Here is a 26,189-nt window from a genome sequence, read left to right as displayed (position 1 = left end):
TCAAAATTTTGATTTTGAGAGAACCTTGATGAATGATGTGTATTTGTATGTAAAGGATCCAACGGAAGACATTAGTTTTTTCTGGTACTTTATGTAGATGATATGCTCCTTATTGGAAACAACGTGGAGGTAATATCAAGCATAAAGAGTTGGCTAAGTTAGTGTTTTGGTATGGAAGTACTGGGGAAGCCAATTATATTCTTGGTATAAAACTCTTATGAGGCCGGAAGAATAAGTTGTTGGCATCACCTCAGGCTACTTACATTGACAAAACTCTTGCCAAAATTCAACATGAGAATTCTAAGAGAAGAATTATAATTCTCAGATGTGGAATTCATCTTCCTAAGGAGTAACCAAAGACTTCTAAGAAGAAAGAATGCATGAGTAGGATATCTTATGCTTTGGCAAAGGTAGACTCATGCATATCATGTTGGGCATTAAACCAGACATCTGTCACGCAGTGGGAGTAGAGAGATAGTACCATTTTGAACCTAGAGGAATACTAGATTATTGTTAAGCATGTACTCAAGTATCTTTGGAGAACGAGAGATTATATGCTGGTATATTCTAGTGGGAGTCTTGAAAAGCTGAGTTTTCAAAAATTCAGTTATTTCAAGTGGATATTGACTCAAGAAAATCAACCTCGAGCTATGAGTTTTTCACTAAACTCAGATAGCATTAGAGGTGGATCTTGCAGACCCAGTTACTAAGAGTTTGCCTGAACTTGTGTTCGAGAGGCATGTTACTTCTTTGGGTCTTAGGAGGATCCCAGACTTGCATTAAGCAAGTGGGAGTTATTGGTTTCATTGTGCTCTTGGAGTAAGACGATGAAACAATAAAATAATTTTCTGAATTTCATAAATAAGGCTTTATTTATTTATTTTGCGCACTATTTACAAACATAAAGGTCCGGATCAAATTGTGGAGTATATGATCATATGGATACGTTCATGGAGGACATGATCATAGGATCTCACAATTGATGAATGAAGTCACAGCCATTAAATAAAGTTGGGCACTTCATTCAGGCTGCAATATTTTATGAAGTGATTTTGTCCGAATCATTGTAAAATATTGGTGTGAATTAACATTCACATGGAAAGGATCAAGGAGAGATTTGATTAAGGTTGTTTTTCTGTCATAAGGTATCAAATCTCCAGTTAACTATAGTTATGTGATTGCTCTTAATCCTGAGTTTATTATAAATAGGTAATCAAATAGTTTTCATTCTTTGATTTACCAACGGGTGAGGTCCGATCTTTTGACGGCCAATAACTCGGTGTTTTGGGAGTGAGATTATTTGATTATCAGTATTTATGAGATAAACAACAAGGAATTTATAGGAAATGTCCCCTTGATATATTTCGGTACTTGGATATTAAAGACACTGGCCAGTGCATGTAATCCATTAGAGAAATTATCAAAGTCAAGGGAATAAATAATTGATTGGGTTACAGAAAACTAATCAATGAATTATAGACATTCTATAAAGGGGCAATGCATATTAATGTTATAAAGGTCATTAATCTTGGAGTTCACGTTCGGGCTTTTAGTGGAGTAGCACCGAATTAGATAATCTTGTAAAGATTATCAGGAGCCTTGATCAATGACAAATGGTAGGTCCCCAGGCTAGCTCGAGACAAGGGATGAGGTATATTATCAGATGATGATAACTTATGGGCTACATGGTCTTGGGTTTACGAACTCAAGTTTGTATCTTAAAGAGCAAGTGGGAGATTGTTGGATATATGCTCTTTTGGTCACTAAAGTCCTATTGGGCTTCAGTGAAACTTGAGCCCATGAGGCTTAGGGTTGAGTTATGTCTAAGACCTAAGCGTATATATTCATAGTTTTCTCCTCTTGTGCCTCCAAGGTGATCAGATCATCAGAAACAAACCTAAGAGGCAGACGTTCATCATCTGAACGGTTGCCCACACAACCATCTCATCCTCCTCGAGAGATAGTCTGGAAGATCTGCCACAGTCCAGCTTCAAGGAGGTTGTTCGTGCTGCGGCGCTGAGGTGAGCTGTTCGTGAAGAGGAATCCTACAAGGGAAGATTCTACACGAGACCTGCGCACCGAGAGGTAATTGTGAAACGATGATGATTCGGTAAGCATACCAATGTACTAGGTCCTAAACCGCTTCCGCATAAATCTAAGATTTCCTACAATTACTCCGTGTATAACTTCTATTCTTTTTCTTTTCTTTTTTTTTCAAATACACATACTCCCTGCACAACTTTCTCTAAACATCCTCTAACAAAAAACTAAATGCAGGCCTTTGTATAATATGAAACCAGAGGGGATGTTTTCATAGGTTTCACAAACTTGAGACTTAATGTAATTTGCTTATATTATCGCTTAATTTGTTTGTGATTCAAGGCCCTAGCAGATGAATACTATATTACTCTATTTTTTGTCATGGGATTGTCGCCCTTGCGTGTGAACAATTAGATCAGTATCAACCTTACTCAAAAAGGTGTGCCAGATTTGAGGAAATTGTATATAATGCTGAGTTTGTTCTGTTTGCTTCTAAACTAATTTGTTGTTTCGTTGTACTATTTAAACATTTGTTTTTCTTCATTTTTTATTAATTTTATGGGTTTTTTTTTTTTTTTTTTATACTAGTTAGCAATGAACTAACATTTCTATTTTACCTCCAGATCTGGCCTACTGTGTATCTTTCACCACTTGTTACTTTCTTCATTAATTGTTGCTGACTGGCACACTGATTTCATCTTTCTGTACTTTTACCCTCCCAATCTACTGTATTTGGATTTTGTCTGGGAGGTTTTTTAATGTACATTATGGAAATAACACTGTTTTGTGTCCTCATGCAGAGCCCTTCTTCATCAAGAAATTCACCTCGTGGAATATTCTGTACCCGTACATTGAATCTACGATCAATTAGTGCCATTGGATATGACATGGATTATACCTTGATGCATTATAATGTGATGGTAATTGTTGAAACCATAGGGATTTAGGTAGGGATGAAGGAAAATAGAGAATAAAGACACTACATAATATTCTCCTGTGTATAACGATATGATACAAAAGACAAAAGTACTAATCCTTATTTATACCGTTACTAGAGTCAGAACATAATCCTAATCAAATATGGAAACAAATTAGAAAATATAATAAAATGTGGGAACCATTCCCACAAGATTATCCAAGATACTTCAAGATATTTTAAGATACAATAATGATATTATGAGATATTTTCTGGATATTCTAATACTCCACCTCATTTTTAACTTTACTAAGCTTTAAGCTTGTTACAATTAAACACATCAAAAGAAATAAAAGTAAAAATATATTGTAGAGGCAGGCAAGAGTATTTGGGACTAGAGAGGGGCCATACTGCATATGGAATAAAGACAGAAACCAAACTGCATCTGGGACAGATATAGAGCCGGTGCAAGTTGCAGCTATATAAGTTACCATCACAATGATCATCGATGGGAAGAAAAGTCATCACTGGTATGATCATTAGTGGATTGTGGGGATTGATTGTCAATAGGAAAAGATGTAACTTTATCATTCTTGCTCTCCCCCTCAATGCCATGATGGCATTGGATAAATAAAAAACAATACCTAAAAGGAAATAGAGTGAAGATGAAGATTTAACAACCTGTAGATGCTGGGAGAACAAACAAACATCCTAAAGACAAAAGGCAAGAGAAAGTTAGACCAGACATGAAAACACATGAATAGAGCGCTACATATAGGTCAGGAGACGATTAGACCCAAAACGCAACTAAACACCCTTTGGAGGGGTGTTAACCAATCCAGTTGGTGTCATCAGATTGGCCACTACAAGGTGAGCGGAGATGGCGACCAAAAATAAGGGAGATGGGCGGTCGAGATCACACACACGAAAGAGCTAAATTAGTTAGATTTTGTCAAATGGTATGTGGTGGCGTGTTCGAGCTCTGGGTGTGGTGTTGGTGTAACTTTAGGACCTAGTCTACTTGAACATGCCAAAACTAATAGTGGTGGCAAGGTGAAAAGATAGGCACACAAGGGTAAATCTATCACCCATACAAAAGAGAGAGAAAAAGGAAAGAGAAAGTGATGTTGGATTAGTTTTGGTGGATGGAATTTGTGCATGTTCAATGGAAAGGAAAGAATCATAGAGATAAATGTTAGATGAAACAAGTAAAAATACAAATTATTTTCCCCTTACTATGCTTAAAATTTTTGCTAATGTATGTTAAAATCATTTGCATTCTACTTCAAATAGTAGAAGTATACAAGTGTCATAAAGCAACTTTATCAAAAGTTTAAGCTGTTAAATGAAGACACCTGAATGATTTTATATATATAACGCACCCCCTCATGCCAAGAGTCTCGTAGGTTTGAAGCGTGAAGTATACACAGGCCCTCCACACCAAAAAAACATTTTTTAGTGATTGAAGTGTGGGCAATGCACAAGCCCACCATATCAAAGGCCTTTATAAAGGTTGAAGCATGGAAATTAAACTTTTTATTATTAAAATGGGGACAGCAAAGATCGAACTCTAGATCATTTGGTCATTGAGTCTAGGATACCATGTCATGAACAAACACTCCCAAAAGTTTAAATTGTTCAAACACGTGAATGATTTTATATCTCTAACAATAAGTATAAAAAAGGTTATTTATTTTTATGTGTTTCCTGAAACTTTATGTTTTTTAGTGTTATGTATACAGATAAATGGACTTCTCTGATATAGATAAGTGTTTTTTCAGGCTTGGGAAGGGCGCGCTTATGACTACTGTATGGAAAACCTCAAGAATATGGGTTTCCCTGTTGATGGACTTGCATTTGATCCAGACCTGGTAACATGTTATCTCTGGCAAGCTGAAGCATTTAGCAATTCATAGGATTAGTATTATCTCGTTTGACCAAGTGATCTTTGCATTCCATTAAATTGTTCAGGTTATTAGAGGCCTTGTCATAGACAAAGAGAGAGGCAATTTGGTTAAAGCTGATCGATTTGGTTATGTAAAAAGAGCCATGCATGGAACCAAAATGTTATCTACTTGTGCTGTTAGGTAAGTGTTGGGCATTGTAATTCTGATTTTTGATAATGGAAATTCATGCAGAGTCTTGCTAATTTGTTATACCAACATACCCTGCAACAAGTAACAACTTATTAAAATATATATCACTTTAAGTGACAATGATTCTACAAGACTGCGCTCTAGAGAAATAATGCTATTTGGCATTGAGTTATTGATGAACTATGGAAGTTGATACAATGCAGTTATATATTCAATTGTTCAGAAGAACACATTCAACATATCACCAGTACTCCATCTTCTGAAATAAGTTAACACTAAATTTGTGCATTATATGTAAGCACATGGATCAGCTACTGTTTCCTTATTGACTTCCTTGCGGCAAAGCCTTCATTTTGTTAGATATATATTAACCTATAAATTACTTAGTAGATATCATTTATCAAAAACAGGAATAATAGTTTCTGTAGTGTTACCTAATTTTGTATGCGTGGAAGTGAGATGTACGGGAGAGAACTGGTGGACCTGCGGCAGGAGAGTCGATGGGAGTTTCTCAACACATTGTTCTCTGTGTCTGAAGCTGTGGCCTACATGCAGGTGTGTTCCAATTGCTGTTGAAAACCTATACATTGTGCTGCAAATTTTGCAGTAGCATTCAGATCTTAGTTTATGTGGTCTTTTATTATCCCTTCAAAGGGTGATGGGTTATGTTGGTGTCTAAAAATTGAGTGTTGGTGGCTATATCTATGAACCCTAATGGGGTAAGCAGAAAGTCACAAAACTGTCAAGTCTCCTTAATTGACTCTTTTTGGATCAACTAGGGTTTCCAAATATTTTATTCTTTCAAGTAGTTAATAGGTCCAAATGGGAATTCCAGCATATTAAGATGAGACGTTTTAACATGAAGCAGCTCCTGTAACTATAAGCTGCCTCGGTCTATTTGTTTGACTCTTGTCTCTTTGTAACTGGTAACCTTGTATGCATCTAATTTACTCAAATGTGAACTTTTAATTTGATTCAACATTTGACTGGGATGAACTTCATTCATGTCATTTGATTTCTTTCAGGTGGTTGACAGATTCAATGATGGGGCTATACCATCAGATCTTGGCCCCTTTGATTATAAAGGGCTTTATAAGGTAATACGGTGCAAATACTTTGTTAAATTATATTTGATTAGGGATGGTCTTTTCTTTACCATTGGCATGACTTTCAGGCTGTTGGAAAAGCTCTCTTCAGGGCACATGTAGAAGGTCGCCTGAAGGTATACATGTGTCGTCATTGTCCAGGATGATATATTTATGCTGTGCTTTATTTGCCCATAATGACTTATTGATTTTATGCAGAATGAGATTATGTCTAACCCTGAACAGTTTGTGGAGCCTGATCCGGAATTGCCGTTGGTACTTTTGGATCAAAAGGAGGTATTTTGCCTGTAATATGTTATCTTTGCATAGCATGTGATGTTTGCTTCTACTCATTACTTAGTTGTCTTCATGAAACAGGCTGGCAAAAAACTTCTGCTTATTACCAATTCAGATTATCGCTATACAAACACAATGATGCAGCATGCATTTAATAGATTCCTTCCCAGTGATATGGATTGGCGAGATTTATTTGATATGGTAAGTTCTCATAATTTATTAATACAATATGAAGTTATCCTCTTGACATTGGAAGAACAAAAAACACACAATATTCTCTTCATTTTGGTGCCCTGAATCAACAACCTCATCTTTTTTGTGAAATAAGTGTTGCGTATGGATGTTGCTCTTGTTCATAAGTAGGTAATTGTCTCAGCACAGAAACCAGAATTCTTCCAAATGTTACACCCCATGTATGAAGTGGTGACAAGCGAGGGTCTGATGCGTCCATGCTTCAAGGCTCAAATTGGTAATTAGTGCTCCATATGCCTATATTGTATGACTCATTCGCTTTTCCACAAAAGTTTAAGAATATTCTTAATTTCTGATAGAGAACATCACATATTTCTTCAAACTTTTATTTTAAAGTTTAATATATAAATCAATTGAAGAGTGTTATTTTGAACACTATTCCTAAGTTTACTTCTTGTCTTTAAATTGAAAGTGACTCTTACAGATTGGGACAGAGGAAGTATTCTAATCCTTAACAGGGGAAAAATGTTATTTATTTATACCTGGGCAGTTTCTATCTCATATATGCATAACTGATAACCATTAGGAATATGTACGTTCCAATGTCCTCCTTTATAATATTCGGAATAGAGGATGAGTTGTTGGGAACTCGGTTCCCACAGATCGGCTCAGGGGCCTTTTGTGGAAGTCAGTCAATGACATCCTGGATCTCGGATCCTGGCAATACCTCAGTCTGAACTTCACCAGGTCAGGCAGCGCAGCGGAAAATCAAAACGAAAAACGGGAGAGAGAGAGAACACAAGCAGTTTTTAACGTGGGAAAACCATCTCCAATGAAGAAGTAAAGACCCACGGGACCTAGTCCAGATCAAAAATCCACTATGAAAATAATGGTTACAAATAATCAGAATCACCAATGTGGTGGTTAACTCAACCTCTCCAACAATGGTGATAATCAAACCTCCCTAGAGATGTTTCACTCAATCTCTCTCTAGAGATCTCTCAAATACAAAGCATAAAGCTTTGCTCAAACAATTTTTTCTCAAATTTCTAATCTCTCTCTTAATCTCTAACCTAGCCTCCACCCTCAACTAATGAATATATGGAGGAGGTGAGATATAGGGTTTAGGGATTTTAGGAAACCCCTCAATGGGCTTGGGCTTAGCATTGAAGGAGGAAGCCCAACAAATCTCCCCCTCCGACTTCAATGCGTCGGCTTCAGCATCAACCCGGCTCCTTGACAGCAGTCTTCAAATTTTCTTGTTGGAACCGGCTTTGTCATCATGTCGGACCAATTTTGGTCAGTGTGCACTTTGACGAGTTCGAGCTCTCCACCTTCCACCACATCCCGGATCCAGTGATATCTTACATCAATATGCTTAGTACGGAAGAGATAGGTCGAATTCTTCGCAAGATGGATTGCGCTTTGATTGTCACAACCCAGCTCGTACTTGTCTTGATCATGGCCGAGTTCCATGAAGAACTTCTTCATCCACAACATCTCTTTACTTGCCTCAGTAGCGGCAATGTACTCAGCCTCAGTTGTTGATAGTGCAACACATTTCTGAAGTCTTGATTGTCAAGAGGCAGCTCCTCTGGCAAATCTCATCATATATCCCGTCTTCGATTTTCTCGAGTCAGAATCTCCCCCTAAATCAGAATCCGAATAGCCTTGCAACTCAGCTTTTCCTTCTCCAAATCGGAGACATAAGTCGGTCGTACCTCGGAGGTACTTGAATATCCACTTCACTGCTTCCCAGTGCTCTTTGTCGGGGTTTGACTGATACCGGCTTACCATTCCAACAGCATACGCCAAGTCGGGTCTAGTGCAAACCATTGCATACATCAAGCTTCCGAGGCGGATTGGTATGGGACCTTCATCATCTCATCTTTGTCTTCATCAGATATCGTTCATTGCTTCTGGTTCAGCTTTATATGTCCAGCTAGGGGGATGCTCACTGTTTTGGCTTTGTCCATGCTGAATCTCTTCAGAATCTTCTCAATATACTTCTCTTGACTCAGCCACAGTAGCTTCTTTTGTCTATCTCAGATAATCTTGATTCCGAGAATCTGCTTTGCAGGGCCGAGGTCCTTCATTGCAAAGGACGAGCTCAACGCCTTTTTCAGGGCGACTATCCTTGATTTGTCTTTCCCTACAATAAGCATGTCGTCAACATATAACAACAATATCAGAAAATCTCCGGCCTCATACCTCTTCACAAATACGCAGTGGACGGCTTCTGTCTTCTCAAACTTGTGATCAGTCATGAATGATTCAAACTTCTTGTACCACTTCCAAGGTGCTTGCTTCAAACCATAGAGGCTCTTCTTCAATCGACATACCAAGTCTTCTTGGTCTGGAGCTCGGAATCCCTCAGGTTGTTCCATATATATTTCTTCTTCTAAATCACCGTGAAGAAATGCCGTTTTCACATCTTTTTGTTCTACCTCGAGGTCCATCGAAGCCGCCATGGCTAACATAGTTCGGACCGAGGTCATTTTCACTACAGGAGAAAAAATCTCCTCAAAGTCTACACCCTTCTTCTAATTGCAGCCTTTCACTACAATTCGGGCTTTGTATCTCGGCTTCAGCCCGTTCTTGTAACACCCCGTTCTAAAACCGGTTTGTTAACATCGCATTATGATATTAAGCGCAGTTACAATCACATGGGTTCAATTAAAATCCGGATAAATTTTTCATTTTAAAACATCCGAATTTATAATGCCCAATTTCGTGATCATAATCATATTACCTTGCGGAATCAGATAAATCAAGCTTAACATCATGTTCTTATTCCATTTTTAAACCATTAATTTACTTCTTATTTATTTCACAACTTCTACTATATTGTAGATCTCTTCGTTGGCTACGCGTGGCTTCAAACCATGCTCAAATCGGAGCACTGTAGCCCAAGTTATGACAATTGGAAGCAACACAATAGAGTATTGGTCACAGGCCCTGCGCGCTTCAGCGCGCTACCGGGCGCTCAAGCGCGAGTTATCGGGCGCTAAAGCCTCCATCTGGACGCTTAAGCGCACGGAGGCAGGAAGCATCAGGTTTTTCAGTATAAATAGGCGCTTAAGCGCGCATCAGGGCGCTCAAGCGCGCTATCCTGGGCGCTTAAGCCCCCATTTGGGACGTTTTAGCGCGCAGAGGCAGAAGCATCTCCTCTTTCAGCGGCTAAGGGCGCTCAAGCGCGAGCCAGGGCGCTCAAACGCTCGACCCTGGGCGCTTAAGCCCCCACTCTGGGCGCTCCAGCGCGAGGAGGCCGAAAGCATTGGCTCTCACAGGGGCAGCAGGGCGCTAAAGCGCGCTCCAGGGCGCTAAAGCGCGCTGCCAGGGAATTCCATTACCCTCATTTTTCAAGTCCAAGTCTAGGGGAAGATGCATCCCCATTCCAACCCCAATGGTTCATGCCTCAAAACTTAATCCTAGCACTCATCCACCTCTCCTCATGAGATTTAGCTAGAATTTGGGCAGCATAACCTTTGTTTTCTCAACGTTCCTAATTTAAACAAAAGGTACCTAATTGATTCTCAGCCCAACCAATTCAATAACTCAATACATAACAAACATGCATATATTGAATTTCAAGTAGGCATCATTTACAGTACATATTCATTACAAATCATGGAACTTAGCTTACAAAACACTATGATCATTCCCTTGGCTCCCATCAACAAAAGAGATGACCAAAGGCATGAGCATAGGCTAAGTCCATTCTAATATACAAATCATAAATCTATCATTGCCTATTAATTACAATTTATACATGTGAGCTACAAAACAACATGTATGATCTCAAAAATGCAACACTTCATGCATAGGCTAATCCAGATATCGCCACTTGCCACCAGAGGCTCCTGCAGCATCCTTACCTGAAAGGGAGTCCCCACAACACGAGGTGAGATATACGAATATATCCAGTAAACCAGGGGTCCTTGGAGCATCTCTCCACCCCACAATTCCATATCAGTGTAATAGCAATAACAACAATAATGCAATAAATACATATCTATGCAAAGTGCAATAACATCTCCAGGAGAAATCCCTCGAGCTCTCAAGCTGTCCTAAGGAAACTCAGATGCAAATAGTCCTACTGGCCAGCTAACTACCAAGTATGATTTACGCATCGTCATGCAACATACCAACATAGGGAAACACCATCCTATGCCACACCAAATGCATACACATACGTATAACAAAGCATTACACTATTTTATTGCATTTATATACACAATCACAACCTCTACCCTTTCAGGGCTTGGTGGAACAGTCAAGGGAATTACACCCAAGGTCCGAAGGCTTACCTCAAGCTTCAATTCGACCTTTGTTCACCACCCACGGATTCTACAGCCCGTTAATTACGATATTCCACTTCTCAAACAAAACCTACACAAGGTTTAATGCAATTAACACATATTGCATCCAATAACATCTCATAGCTATCAACCAAGCTATACAATTCATACCAAACATAAGCATGAACTCACCTATCCAATGGAGCTAATTAAGCTCCATAGCTTGCTCCAATGGTTGATCACTTACGGTTGGTCCAAATGCCTCAATCCTAGACATCATTAGGACACAATCATCAATCAACCAAACCATTGAGTACAATTGCAAGAAAGTCCAATATCAAGCATCATATTCTTGCCATTTTCCAAATATACTCATTTAGCTATCTAAGCTCATTTTCACCGATTAAACGTCGTTCCTAGCATTTTTCACAACATGCTCTAAGCTCCATTCTTCCTATAACATAGCTAATTTAACAACATTTCATCAAAACCCCAATTTACTATTCATTGAACCCTAACTCATGCAATTTTCCATGAAAATAAGGTTCAAGGGGTAGAATCTTACCACCAATGGTTGCACAACCAAGGATTGATGGCTCCTCAAGCTTCAATGGAGGTTGAAGCACTCAAAACCCCAAATTTCACCAAAGGGCCGAATTTTTGAGAGGCAATATCTCTCTCCACAATGCTCCCCACTCAAAACTAAGCCAGAATTATGAAAGAGGGGAAGATTTAGAGTAGTTTAGGCTTTTGAATCACCCAAAACGGTTGGGATTTGCTCCCTCCTCTCTCTCTTCTTCTCTCTCCCTTTCTTCTCCTTCTCCTTCTTCCTCTTTTCTTCTCTGATTGCTCGACGGTTTAGGGGTGGGAAATGGGTCTTCTTTCTTGTTTTATCACTTAACATTAGTTAAGTGGTAACATGTGGGTATTAGTTCATCTATCTATCCAACTCCATTAATTACCAAACTTTACCCAAAAGTCTGGAATATTATTCTAGGAATATTTATAATTTTATTTTTATATTTTGGGCACTTTCGCCAGTACCCATTTATACCCCTTAATTTTCACTGAGTACACTTTTTAACTCCAAAGTGACTCAGATTCATTTAATTAAGCCTTATACCTAATTTTACTCACTAAAACATGCTTAATTATTTAACTACATGTAATTTGCTAATTAATTGGGTTAGGGCTATTATAGTTCTCTTCATTCTTAATCTTGTAGACCCATTTATTTTTCAGTGCTCGTCTTCTTTCAGGAAACTCGGTCAGCTCATAAGTATGATTCTCGTGCAGAGACTTCATCTCGTCTTGCATTGCCTTTTTCCATTCTTCTTTCTTTGAGCTCATTACAGCCTCATCATAACTCTGAGGCTCATCGTCTTCAGCAACAACGGTGTATTCATCAGATGGGTACCTTGTAGAGGGTCTTCTTTCTCGAGTTGGATATCCCGGCTGTTCTTCAGCTTGAGAACCCGGTTCATCATTTTCATCCCGGATCTCATCATCAACTCAGACCTCAGTGTCTTGGTCATCATCAGCTTGTTACTGGTCATCATTTTCTTCATTCTCTTGATTTCCCCCTGCTTCAGCTCGGACAGGAGGAACGGGTTCTTCACGTTTGACAGTAACCCGGACTTTGGGCTTCGAAATGTCATGAATGTTCTCATCTTCATGAAAGATCACATCTCGGCTTCTCACTATCTTCTTATTGATTGGATCCCAAAGTCGGAACCTGAACTCACATCTCGGCGAACCAAGATAGATTGCATTCTTTTGTCTTCGCATCGAGTTTTTCCCTTTCATCTTTAGGGATATGCACGAAGGCTCGGCATCCAAACACCTTCAGTTGATTATAGGCCGCTTTCCGACCTGTCCAGACTTCTTCTGGAATTTCTCCTTCAAGTGGCCGTGATGGTGAGAGGTTGATTAAATCAACAGCAGTTCTGACGGCTTCTCCCCAGAAAGATTTCGACAATCCGGCATTGGATAACATGCTTCGGACCTTCTCTTCAATAATCTTGTTCATCCTCTCAGCGAGTCCATTCAACCGTGGAGTCTTGGGGGTCGTCTTCTCAAGTCGAATCCCGGCCGCTCTGCAGTATGCATCAAATGGGCCGCAATACTCGCCACCATTATCAGATCGGACCACCTTCAATTTCTTCTCAGTCTCCCTTTCAACCATTGCATGGAATTCTTTAAAGGATTGGAGTACCTGGTCTTTAGACTTCAACAAATATATCCACACTTTGCGTGAATGATCATCAATGAATGAAACAAAGTATTGAGCTCCTCCAAGGGATCTTTCCGACATGGAGCAGACATCAGTATGGACGAGGTTAAGAATATACCTGCGTCGTCTGGGGTTGATCCAGTCTCACAAAAGAAACCTGGTGCTGCTTTCCAGCTAGGCAGTGCGTGCAACTCTCCAACGCTTGGCCTTTCAACCCGGTCAGTAATCCTTTCTTGTTCAGGATTTGGAGCCCTTTCTCGCTCATGTGGTCGAGGCGCTTGTGCTATAGCTCCAAGCTAGGTTCATCTCGAACAGAATTGGCTTATCCGCCATTGATCTTTCCTTGCATCACGTACAAGGAGCCTTCCTTCTCACCTCGGGCTACGACCAAGTTTCCCTTGGCCAGCTTCCATCTAACACTACCGAAGTAGTTCACTAACCCGACATCGTCAAGTTTGCCTACCGAGATTAGGTTCAATCGCATGTCAGGTACATGCCTCACATCCTTCAACACAAGTCGGCATCCGACATCTATGGCAGGGTTACATCACTGACACCAACAATCTTGCTGGTCACTTGATTTCCCATCTTCACGACTCCAAAATCACCACCTCGGTAAGAAGAGAAAAAACCTTTGTGTGGAGTAACGTGGAAGGAGGCACCGGAGTCAACAATCCAGGTGCAGTCATCATATGCAACATTCAAATAATTATCCTCACCTAGAAGGAATATCTCGGCATTCAAGTTGGCAGCCACCGCAGTGGTGCTCTTGGCTTCCCTCTTATTGGGAATAATCTGATCCTGCTGCACAAAGCCGTTCTTCTCATCATTCTGCAAAGTCCAGCAGTCTGGCTTCTTATGACCTGTCTTTCCACAGTAAAAGCACTTCAACTCATATCTCGGCTTTGACCGACCTCTGGACTTTCCTCTTCTATCACAATCTCGACCCCGGCTCTTGCTTCTACCCCCGGATTCGGATTTACCTCTGTTCTCAGCAACGTTGGCCTCAGACGTGCTCGAAATACCTTGTTCTCTTCTCCTGGCTTCTTCGCCCAAGAGGCTGTCTGTCACGACATCAATCTTCAATTTTCCATCTAAAGTCGAATTATTCAAGGTCACCACCAGAGTATCCCAGCTTTCTGGCAGTGAGCTCAACAGTAGCAAGGCCTGCATCTCGTCATCAATTTTCATCTCAGCCTTTGACAGCTGATTCACAATACCTTTGTAGGTGTTGAGGTGTTCAATCATACTCATACCGTCCTTGTATTCAAGCTTCACAAGTCGGCGAACCAGATGTGCTTTGTTCCTGGGAGTCTTCTTCTGAATCATGGACTCCAGCTTCGTCCACAACTCATACGCGTTCGTGAACTCGGACGCGTGCTCAAAGAGGCTTTTGTCAATATACTTTCTGATCGTAGCTACCGCCTTACGACTCTGAATCTCCCACTCCTTATCGGTTTTGCCTTCCGGTCTCCCATCACGGATAATGGGCTCATGTAAATCTTTGCAGTAGATATGAACTTCCATCATCGGTCTCCAATAGGTGAAATTGTCTGCGGTCATATCTCCATCATGAGTTATGCCACTGGTCTCCATCTCGTCTCCCTCAGAACCCGTCGACCTCGGGCTCTGATACCATTGTTGGGAACTCGGTTCCCTCAGATCGGCTCAGGGGCCTTTTGCGGAAGTCAGTCAATGAGATCCTGGATCTCGGCAATACCTCGGCCTGAACTTCACCAGGTCAGGCAACGCAGCGGAAAATCAAAACGAAAAACGGGAGAGAGAGAGAGAGAGAACACAAGCAGTTTTTAACGTGGGAAAACCTTCTCCAATGAAGAAGTAAAAACCCACGGAACCTAGTCCAGATCAAAAATTCACTATGAAAATAATGGTTACAAATAATCAGAATCACCAATGTGGTGATTAACTCAATCTCTCAAACAATGGTGATAATCAAACCTCCCTAGAGATGTTTCACTCAAACTCTCTCTAGAGATCTCTCAAATACAAAGTATAAAGCTTTGCTCAAACAATTTTCTCTCAAATTTCTAATCTCTCTCTTAATCTCTAACCTAGCCTCCACCCTCAACTAATGAATATATAGAGGAGGTGAGATCTAGGGTTTAGGGTTTTAGGAAACCCCTCAATGGGCTTGGGCTTAGCATTGAAGGAGGAAGTCCAACATGAGTCACAAATTGTAGACATGTTTGATAATAGTCTGCATTGTAATCTGATGGAAAATATGTAAATATTGTAAATAGGCTAATAATATCTTGCAATTAAGGTAACTAGGATATTTGAGATTCTTGTAATTATATATTTTGTATATATTAGAGTCTCTGCTATGTAATTCACATACAAGGATTTCATCATATGACTCTCGTTTTCTTTTCATCATAACTGAATTTTGGAGGTCAAAATACATCTCTTGGACAGTTGTTTAAATTTCATGAGCATAAGTTCGGCCTATTTGGGATCCATCAAGTTTATCAACCTGTAACGACTCTGGTTTGATAGAGATGAGAAACATATATGAAAAAAAGAGAATTTTTACGGATTGATAGAAAAAGATAATAGGAGAGACTTAATTGATACAAAAGCAAAAGTGCAAGAGACAAGCTCTTCACAAGGGGAACTCCCCTTCCTTTGAGAAATTCTCAGCCAAACTCAAAATTATCAAAAACTACTCCTAATATACGTGCAATTGGACTGCTGTGACTGGCCTCCTACTAACTGACTAACTAATCTAGGCTCCTAATTAAAGCTTTCAATTAATCCAACTGACTGCCTTAGCTTCTGCCTTCTGGTATAACTTTTCCAGTGTTAGGTTCCCTTGTATTTTTGTTCGTAACACAACAAAACCGTGACAATGAAGTTTTCTGCATCCCAATTTTAGTAGACTGCATCGTTGGTTGGTGGAACAGAAGTAATTCCTATAAGGTAAGCCCATTTTCCCTTTCCCTTTAATCACAAGGAGTACTGGCTGGAATCATTTTGTGAAGTTTAACCCCCTTAAGTAACCACCACGTTGATTTTCACTAAACATAATGGATCTGTTAATTTTACTTGTGAATATGGACAATGAATTGACTTTTTGATGTGCTACAGTCAAAGTTATTTTTAAGATGATTTAACTTTGTGGTACTTTATTTGCCATATTCTGTAGGCGGTTTGTACTCAGGGGGAAGTGCACAGTTGGTTGAAAAATCCCTAAATATGCATGGAGATGAGATATTGTATATTGGTGACCATATTTATACTGATGTCAGTCAATCCAAAGTCCATTTGCGATGGCGAACAGCATTGATTTGTCGGGAACTGGAAGAAGAGGTTAGTAATCCGTTTATATGCTTGGCTTAATTTTCTGATTATATTTCAATTTTGTTCTCTAGAATTTCATTTTTCTCTTTAGCTTGAAAAAGTCATATACTTAATGTTCTGAGAAAGGAAAAATTATGACTGTTTGTTAACTTGGAGTCAAAATGCAGTTTCTGCCTTCAGCAATTCTTTATGTTGAACCATATGTACTCTGTTGAGAAAATATGCTGCTTCAATTGGTTTCCAAAGCTGAAAATGTCCTTGTGCTTTATAAAATGTTAAAACTGCAGTACAGTGCCCTAATTCGAAGCCAGAGTCATAGACAATCATTGGTGGAACTTATAAATCAAAAGGAGGTTTTAGGTGATCTCTTTAACCAACTTCGGCTGGCTCTGCAGAGGCGAAGTAAATGGTGTCCTGCTCATGTAAGTTTGGTCCTACATTCGTATTATATATTGTATATTTTATGGCTTATTTGTGCACGTACATCTTGCCACTGTTGATTAAGAATTCTCTTTTGCATTGTTATGTTATTGCCCACATGGTCAACCTTTACTTCATTCAGTTCTAAATATGATACCAATACAGTCATTATTCATTCTAACAAATAACTCTAATTAAGGCTGGTGTGTTTTATATTATTAGCCTATTTATAACTTTCTTGGATTTTGGAATGATTTGTTCTTTCATGACTGAAAAGTCATGGGTTCGAATCCAGGAAACAACCTCTTTGCAATTATGCAAGGGTAAGGCTGCGTATAAGGATTGACTCCACCCCACACTCGCTAGTCGAGTTTAACGGGGAGTAGTTTTTCTTTTTATCTTGAAGCCTTCTCGCTTTTCGAATTTCAACTAAGCTTCTCATGTCCATGCAGCTCAAAACATGGTGGAAATTATCCCAGGGTTAACCTTGTCTGCTTTTTGTGGTTCTTGATTTAGAGCTAATGAGAATGCCATTTTTTTTTTTTTTTTTTTTTTTAACTTGACCAGATAAATTTTGTATGAGTAATTATTCAAGGATAGCAATATGTTTTCATTAATATTGATAGTAAGATTTTCCATGTAATGAAAGACCCTTGCTGCAACTAACATGGACGACAAAAACCTTACTGAAAGCATGCAAAAGCTACTTATTGTTATGCAAAGACTAGATGAGAAAATAGCTCCAATGCTAGAGGCAGATGGGGAGCTCTTCAATAAAAGGTGAGTTCAAAGTATAGAGCTATTGATTTAGAAATTCTTTATCGTACTTAGCTATTATTAATTTCTGCAACATGGCTGTATATATAAAACTTGTTTATTTTTATTATTGATTAGCCATAGGAAAGAATTTGAGACTAATGATTGATTTTATTTAAATTGTCATAGGTTGAAATAGTCCCTGACATCTTTTAAAATACTCAAAGATCATTGTAATTTGTATTTCGGTCATTATTACCTCATACTAAGGTATTCACTTGGTGGTATATTTATACGTTAGGTGGGGTTTTCTATCACGTGCTGGTTTGTGGGATAAAAGCCACTTGATGAGACAAATTGAGAAGTATGTGATTTCTTCTTGATGCACCTGATCTCTATTATTCCAGAATATGTGCTTTCTTGATAATGGAATGTTTAAATTTATCTGAATTGCAGGTATGCTGATATATATACCTCTAGGGTGTCAAATTTTTTATATTACACACCCTTTATGTATTTCCGCTCTCAGGAACAGGTATTCAGATCATCTTCTTTTCCTCACCTCCTCTTCCAAATCCTGAAAGCAGTAGGTTATGATTTGGGTTGTGAACTTAGACAAGTTTTCTTTGTGTTCTGCAGAACCTTGCGCATGATTCATACACACACTAATGTTCACAACTTGGTAAGTTTCCTTCATGTGAAAAATTGGAGGAGAAATAGAAGTAATAAAAGTATGAGGTTGACAATTAAACCTATGTATCATTTTAACTATATATAATGCTGCGATGATGATATATTATATAATTTAAATTCATAACAGAACGAACTGGACTAGTCGAGCAATGGATGAATAGGTTGAAAAACCAAAAATAAAATAAAATAAAATAAATTGATAACAAGTGTACGAAGGACTCCATATAGCATATTTCATAATGCTTAAGAGGTCCCTATGTCAATAAGATGGGGTTGAACCCTAGTTTGGTGGAGAGCTCTTATATGTGTGTATAAGAACTAGTTGGACTACCATAAATAACCATTTATATTATATTTCTCTAACAACTATCAAGTATATAGGAATTGTTCTAACTTAATCAGTTGTCTTGAGTTCACGTCTTATATATCCAATCCAGCTTGACCGAACTATTCGGGTGGAGGAGAAATGAAAAAAATAAAAAATAAAAATTAGAGAGGGTCTTTTTTTAATTACTAGGTATAACACTACATTAAAACAAGATTATATGATAATGTTTTCTAGTAATCTCGATCTCTTCTATTTCAGACATACATGACTACTATCCCTTACTGCATCTCACTAAATCATGAGGGTTTAAGCTAGGAGGCTCCTTTCCTAGGCAATTTATTTCAACCTCTCATTTTCACAACCCTAACAGTTACACAAAACAAAGTATTTATAACTAATAAGAATTTGCTTGACAAGCAACTACTCTAACGCTCTCCCTAATAAACAAAACGTTTCTTAGTTACCTATTAAGAACGTGTATTTCAACTTCTCTCGTATATCTAAATATTATGTTTTAAAAACATGAAACTATCAATAAAGGGTAGCTCAACATTCTAAGAGGCCTAGTTTGATCATCACTGCATTCCTTTTGTACAACAAGAGTTATCCTATTCTTCTATAGATGATCCTCCGTATGTATGTAAATGTCTGTGCTTTTCATTGTGTAGCCCTAGTGTTTGGTTAAACATAGTAATCCTTATACAGCTGAATCGGGAACACTATGTATTAACTTGCTCTGTTTGCTTGCATTTCCATTTTTGAGTCTAAAGATTAGCTAATTGATTAGATCAATACAAAATTTGGTTGTTAAAAGACAAAAGCTTCTTAGAAGAATTATAATCTGAAAAGTCTCAATTTGTTAACTCCCTCTTGTTGCATTGGTGACGCCAAACGAGACCTCACTTCCCCAATGTTTGAATATGAGTTCTGCAACTCTACTTCGCTTAAATCAATGTTTAACACATTTTATGAAATGGCATTTCCTTCTGCAGTCTATCCATTTATACAATCACTCCGAAAGACACTCACATAAAGGCCAGTACACTAAATAGTAACACCATAATGTGTTAGCAAATGCAGCCATGACTCAACATCATAAGCAATGGCAATAGTACCAATATGCAGTTTCTATTCATGACCATTGAATTATTATAAGAAGTTGAACACAACTGAGAGATAGTAAAACCAATCTCGCAACATTGAGTTCAACACTAAACCATATTAAAATGCTAGCCATGGTATTAAAGAAAATATTTTTACTGATAACTGGCTTTTTTTTGTTTAATATCTCTCATGAGATAATTTTTACACATATATAAAAGTACGTGAGATTTATACAAATCAACTAGTCGAGAGATGAGTGAAGAGAGAGAAACCGGCAAAGAGGCGAGAGATGCTACGGCGGAGGAGGAAGATCTTCTCCATCGAAGCACAAAAAAACCTAAAGGCCCTGCTATGGAAGATCAACCTATGGATCACATGGCAGAGGAGGATATCCAGGTGAATGTGACTAGCAACGAGGGAAAAAAGAAGGAGGAGTCAGGTGATTCATCTAACAGGAAGTTGGTGTCATATAAAGATTCTCTTCTTGGTTTTAATGGAGGACCCCATGTTGCTGATAGCGATGAGGAAGATTGGGTAGAAAAACTACGTAAGGAAGGGGACGAAGAAGAAGGGGATGAGGTCTTTGTTTCGGTTGATGGTGAGGAGGATCCTCTTTGCCCAACGTACTCTTTTCCAAAAGCCTTGCATTTAGAAGGTTGCAGACCTTGGAGACAGGCAGTGATTGTGAAACTTCTGGGGAAGAAAGTTGGAGTTAGATTCTTACTCAATCGTTTACTGAGAATGTGGAATATCTCAGGCACATATGAATTCATTGATCTGGAGAATGACTACTTTTTGTTCCGATTTTCAAATAAGAATGATTACTCTCATGTTTTGGAGGATGGTCCTTGGATCATAGCTGATCATTATGTGGTAGTTCAACGGTGGTGTCCATTTTTTAATCCTTATGATGATGAGATCAGAAAGCTAGCAGTTTGGATTCGTATTCCAGGACTTCCTATTGAATTCTATACGTCTCATCATTTGTGGAATATAGGTAGTATTCTTGGTCGCACATTGAAGATTGATAGGAACTCTATCAGGAAATGTGATTCTGGTGAAGGTGATATTACAGAGAGAGCAAAGTTTGCTAGAATTTGTGTCGAAGTTGATCTTAGGAAAGGCTTTTTGTCCAAATTCTGGATTGCTGATCGTATCTTCCACGTTGGATATGAGGGTCTCCACTTAGTTTGTTTTGCTTGCGGAAAGTATGGGCATAGGAGGGATCAGTGTTCCCATAGTAATCTTCAACAAGATATTACGGCTTATTCTCCTGAAGTTTCTGACTCGGTGGTGCATAAGCAGCTGGAAAAAGATTCTGTTCCGGCGAAGGAGGAACCGTTTGGGAATTGGATGCTGGTGCAGCGTAACCGTCGATCAAGGAGCATAGCACAATCAAAGGAGGAATCATTACCATCGGGTAAGAGACAAGTTGGCGTTGTTAATAATGCAGCGTTACGTAATAAGGCAGTTTCCAATTCTCATCCTAATCACATACAGGTCATTCAATCAGGTTCAAGATTTCAAGCTATTGCTGAGTTGGCTCAAAAGGATAATAATATCTTAATTATTTCTGATTCTCCAGTGATTGATTCAATCAGCATTGAATCTGGTCTGACACGAATTAATCATGGGGAATTAATTGCTCATAATGAAGAACCGTTGGTGAAAAAGGATATTCAAATGGAAACAGTTTCTCCATCTGCAAACCTATCAGCGGGCAAGTCGAGAAAAGAGGTCCAAAGTCAAGGAGTAAAATTCAAATAGAACCAAAAGAAGAAAGCAATTGCATCATCTGCTAAAGTTCATCAGCTGATCCAGAATGCTAATATTAGCAAAGGCGGATTAAATGCTTCAAAAGGTGCAGAATCTCAAAAGAATAATTTTAAACTTGATTCTCAGAAGAATATGTCGGAGGATTTCCAAGATAGACAAATTGTCTTGCACCCTTCTTTATCTAAATTTCAAAGGAAGACGTCTTATGTGGTTAATGATCAGCAAGAGACTCTTCCTTCTTCTAGTGGCTTGGATAATGGAGGTAAACATGGAAGACCACCAGATGCTCTTACGTTAATGAGGAATTTTTATCAAACTCACAAGGATTCTATCCCTTTGGATAATTTGGACGTTTTGGGTGCAACTTCGGTTTATACTAATGCTCTTTCTTAGAGCCGGTTTCTGTTCGGATAAATTTAAGATTGTTTTTATGAATATTTTGACCTGGAATTGTAGAGGGGCTGGGAAAAGGAGTTTTTCGCCTCTGATTCGGGATCTTTCTCATAGATACAGTATTAAGGTTATGGCTTTATTAGAAACCAAATTGAGTGGTGTTATGGCGGATAGAGCTATTCGGCGTCTTGGTTTTTCTGGTCACTTTCATCGTGATGCTTTTGGTTTTTCTGGCGGTATTTGGGTGCTTTGGAACACTGATGAAGTTTCAGTGGATGTTCTTTTTTCTCATCACCAACTTGTTCATACTAAAATTTGTTGGGTAAAAGAAAATAGAGAGGAGTTCATGACTTTTATTTATGCAAGTCCGCGAAGACAGGAACGTATTCAGCTGTGGGAAATTCTATCTTCATTGTTTGATCCGTTCATGAGGAATGCAGCTTGGGGGATAGCAGGTGATTTTAACACTTATTTGTATGAGTATGAGAAGCTAGGTGGTAATGGGCATAACTGGAATAGCATGAGAGAATTTCGTGATTGTTTAGATGAATGTAGCTTGTCTGACATTGGCAATCAAGGTCCTATTTTCACTTGGCAAAGAAGAAATCTTCAGGAACGTCTTGATAGGGTTTGCGCTAATGATAATTGGAACTTGGTTTTCCCTAACCGTGTGGCTTTCAACTTGCCTTTCTTTGGCTCAGATCATCGACCAGTGCTATTATGGAAAGGTCAACCTGCTATTTATCCGAGAGGGGAGCGTCCTTTCCGTTTTCTAGCGTCCTGGTTAACAGAGAGCACTTTTCATGAGGTGGTTAATGGATGTTGGTCAAACAATGTAAACTGGATGCATGCTATGGAGACATTTCGGATTAATGCTTCGGAATGACATATAAATGTTTATAGGATTGCTCTAAAAAGAAAGAATGATTTGCATGCAAGGATTAGAGGTATTGATAGATGTCTTAGTTATCAGTACAGTCATAGCCTTGAGATGTTGCAAAAGGATCTATGGAGGGAACTTGACAAGATTTATCTTCAAGAGGAAATCACTTGGTTTCAAAGATCGAAATTGAATTGGTTTGCTCTTGGAGATAGGAACTCGCGTTTCTTTCACTCTGTGACGGTTGCCAGACGTAGGAGGAATCACATAGATACGTTGAAAAACTCGGAGGGAGTTTGGATTGGTGATCAGCAGGTTTTAATGGAAATGGTTGTTTCTTTCTTTGAATATCTGTACACAAAAGATCCATTACCTAAACCGGCTTTTCCAGTTCGTGGCTTTTTCCAGTTATTGAAGCGCATGCTTTAGACACGATGAGTATTATGCCAAACAGTAAGGAGATCAGAGATGTAGTCTTCTCTTTTGGTCCATACAAGTCGCCTGGGAAGGATGGGCTTAATGCTCTTTTCTTTCAATCTCAGTGGGATAAGGTGGGTGAGTCAGTTATCTCTTTTGTGAAAGATGTGTTCCTTCATCCGGATAATATCAAAGAGGTTAACCAAACTTTGATTTGTCTGATTCCTAAGATTGATGTGCCTGAATTACTTAAAGATTTCAGACCTATTAGCCTTTGTAATGTTATTTACAAGACTGTAACTAAGATTGTGGCTAATAGGCTGAAATTTCATATGGCTCACTTGGTTAAGCCTAATCAATGTGGTTTTATTAAGGGTAGACAAGGAGCGGATAATATCATTGTGGCTCAGGAAATCATCCATTCCATGAATAAAAAGAGAGGAGGTAAGGGTTGGATGACTGTCAAAGTTGATTTAGAAAAGGCTTATGACAAGATTTCTTGGGAGTTTCTGAAAGACACGCTTGTGGATGTTGGTTTGCCTGAGAATATTATTTCTCTGATCTTGTGTTGTGTCTCGTCATGTACAATGAATTTGTTATGGAATGGATCAACTACGACAGAATTTTCTCCTAATCAAGGTCTTCGTCAGGGAGATCCTTTGTCTCCTTATCTTTTCATCCTTTGCATGGAAAGACTTGCTCATTTGATTAATGTAGCAGTTCAGGAGGACGTTTGGAAGCCTATCAAATTGAATAGAAGGGGACCACTGCTTTCCCATCTATTTTTTGCAGATGATCTTCCGCTCTTTACAGAAGCCACAGAAGGGCAAGCTGTTATTATTAATAAGATTCTTGATTGTTTTTGTAGGTGCTCTGGTGAGAAGGTTAGCAAGGAAAAAACAAAAGTCTTCTTCTCCAAAAACGTTAATCATACCCGAGTGCAGAATCTAAGCCAGTTGATGGGCTACTCTCCTACAAATGACTTGGGTAAATACTTGGGTATTCCTCTTCGTCATAGCCGTGTTACAAAGAGTATGTTTGGCTATATCTTAAATCGGATGCAAGCTCGTTTAAATGCCTGGAATCAACGTACTCTTTCATTGGCAGGAAGATCAACTTTGGCTAGGTCAGTTCTTACTGCAATTCCTCAATATCCTATGCAAACTTGTATTATTCTTAGTGGTACGTGTGGTCGTATTGAGAGTGTAACTAGGAATTTCATTTGGGGATCAACTTCTGAACGAAGGAAAGTTCACCTGGTTTCTTGGGACGGTCTGTTTGCCGAAGAATGTAGGGGGCTTGGTTTTCGTAAAATTAAAGAGAATAATATGGCTTTTATCATGAAGCTAGGTCACCGTATCATGACCGATCGTAATTCGTTATGGGTTCGGGTCCTTCGTAGCAAGTATAAGGTGGAGGAAAGGCTCATTCCAAGTATCTCGGCTTCAGCAAATGATTCTGGTTTATGAAAGGCTATTGTTAAGTATTGGCCTCAAACTCTAGAGAATTCTCGTATCATTTTAGGGGATGTGGTTCATACGTCTTTTTGGATGGATTCGTGGGTGCCAGGATGTCCTCAACTTGTTTCTCTGGCCGTTCAACCTATTCCTCCTATTATGACTCATTGGTCTACGTCTCAATTTGTAACTTGTTATGGTAATTGGGACTGGCCTTTATTTCAGCACCTTCTTCCTACTTCAGTATTAGACAAGATTCGTAGTGTGCTCCCTCCTACAGTGGATCCTTCTCCAGACCGTGTTATTCGGGCAGGTAGCCAAGATGGGTTTTTTTCCAGTGAAATCAGCTTATAACTATCTCATGGGTACCTCGCATTATCATCAGGATAGGATTTGGAAGGTAATTTGGGCTTGGCCTGGTCCTGAACGTATTAGACAATTCTTATGGCTTCTCTACAGAGGTTCTCTTTTAACTAATGTTCGTAGAGTGCATCGTCACATGGCTACAGATGCAGCGTGTCTGAGATGTCATTATAATCTTGAGGATAGTTTACATGCCATTAGAGATTGTCCTGGTGCTAGGGAATTATGGGAGCATTGGGTTCCTTCTGATAACCGTAGTGACTTTTTCTCCATGGATCTTCACCTATGGATTCAGACAAATCTAGGATTAAAAGGTCCGTTTCAAACTGATCGAACTTGGCCTTTGTATTTTGGGGTGATAGCTTGGTGTTTGTGGGGGAAAAGAAATAAGGCGATCTTTGATCAAATTAGCACCTCGAAGTATGGTCTCATTAGGCGCATTACCTATACTTGTGGTAATATTCAATTGGCTAATGAAACCCTTATTAAGATTGGTCATCAGGAGCTTAGAAGAGAGGAGCGTCTTATTCACTGGAATTTTCCCTCTGAGGGTTATGTTAAACTTAATGTGGATGGTTCCAGCATAGACAGTGGGCAAATGACTGCATGTGGTGGAGTCATAAGGGATGCTACTGGGAACTAGTTAACTGGTTTTACAAAATTCCTTGGGAGTGGTACTTCTACTTCAGCAGAAATTTGGGGGTTCTTGACATGTATGGATCTGGCTTGGCATAAGGGATTTAGGAGAGTCTTTGTGGAGGGTGACTCCAAGGTGACTTTGGAATTTATAAGAAAAATGTGTGACGTAAGTCATCCTCTTCCTGCTTTAATCATCCGAGCTCGTAGCATGCTTCAAAGAGACTGTATTATTCAGCTTAGTCATACTTATAGAGAAGGAAATTTTGTTGCTGATTGGCTTGCCACTCATGCACCTCATCAGGATGGACAACTGATTGTGCTGGATATCCCTCCAACGACTTGTTTGGAATTGCTTCGTAATGACTTGAGGGGAGTTAGTCTCCCAAGATTGTGCCCAGTATAAAGCTTTTTTTTTATGTTGCTTTAGTTTTCATTATATTTCCAAAAAAAAAAAAGTACGTGATATTTTTTTTCCCTCTCTT

The 26,189-nt window shown here is 39.0% G+C and overlaps 3 protein-coding genes across 3 annotated transcripts in view; all 3 read left to right on the top strand.

Annotated features, from left to right (window-relative positions):
• Positions 1-18,363, top strand: part of LOC133299353 (uncharacterized) — a 33,473-nt gene extending 15,110 nt beyond the window's left edge. The window contains exons 3-17 of the mRNA XM_061498812.1: positions 2,841-2,960; positions 4,738-4,827; positions 4,928-5,043; positions 5,508-5,607; positions 6,078-6,149; positions 6,227-6,274; positions 6,357-6,434; positions 6,516-6,635; positions 6,798-6,903; positions 16,327-16,490; positions 16,769-16,903; positions 17,551-17,681; positions 17,959-18,021; positions 18,114-18,192; positions 18,297-18,363. Of these exons, the coding sequence (XP_061354796.1) occupies positions 2,841-2,960; positions 4,738-4,827; positions 4,928-5,043; positions 5,508-5,607; positions 6,078-6,149; positions 6,227-6,274; positions 6,357-6,434; positions 6,516-6,635; positions 6,798-6,903; positions 16,327-16,490; positions 16,769-16,903; positions 17,551-17,681; positions 17,959-18,021; positions 18,114-18,192; positions 18,297-18,326 (1,452 nt within the window). The 3' untranslated portion in view covers positions 18,327-18,363. The remainder of the gene's footprint in view (positions 1-2,840; positions 2,961-4,737; positions 4,828-4,927; positions 5,044-5,507; positions 5,608-6,077; positions 6,150-6,226; positions 6,275-6,356; positions 6,435-6,515; positions 6,636-6,797; positions 6,904-16,326; positions 16,491-16,768; positions 16,904-17,550; positions 17,682-17,958; positions 18,022-18,113; positions 18,193-18,296) is intronic.
• Positions 18,364-20,034: 1,671 nt separating this feature from the next.
• On the top strand, positions 20,035-21,549 carry LOC133299352 (uncharacterized). Its single transcript, XM_061498811.1, has one exon. The coding sequence runs from the start codon at positions 20,035-20,037 to the stop codon at positions 21,547-21,549; it is 1,515 nt and encodes a 504-aa protein (XP_061354795.1).
• A 141-nt stretch (positions 21,550-21,690) lies between these two features.
• LOC133299349 (uncharacterized) lies at positions 21,691-23,260 on the top strand. The gene is made up of 3 exons (XM_061498807.1): positions 21,691-21,851; positions 22,015-22,734; positions 22,855-23,260. Exons 1-3 carry the CDS (start codon positions 21,691-21,693, stop codon positions 23,258-23,260), a joined length of 1,287 nt encoding a protein of 428 aa, XP_061354791.1.
• The last annotated feature ends 2,929 nt before the right edge of the window (positions 23,261-26,189 follow it).

Source organism: Gastrolobium bilobum, unplaced genomic scaffold (genome assembly GCF_033153095.1).
Source record: "Gastrolobium bilobum isolate Gb01-03AN ecotype WA unplaced genomic scaffold, APGP_CSIRO_Gbil_v1 utg20882, whole genome shotgun sequence".
Classification (NCBI taxonomy): domain Eukaryota; kingdom Viridiplantae; phylum Streptophyta; class Magnoliopsida; order Fabales; family Fabaceae; genus Gastrolobium; species Gastrolobium bilobum.
This window is presented reverse-complemented; position numbering and strand designations above follow the sequence as displayed.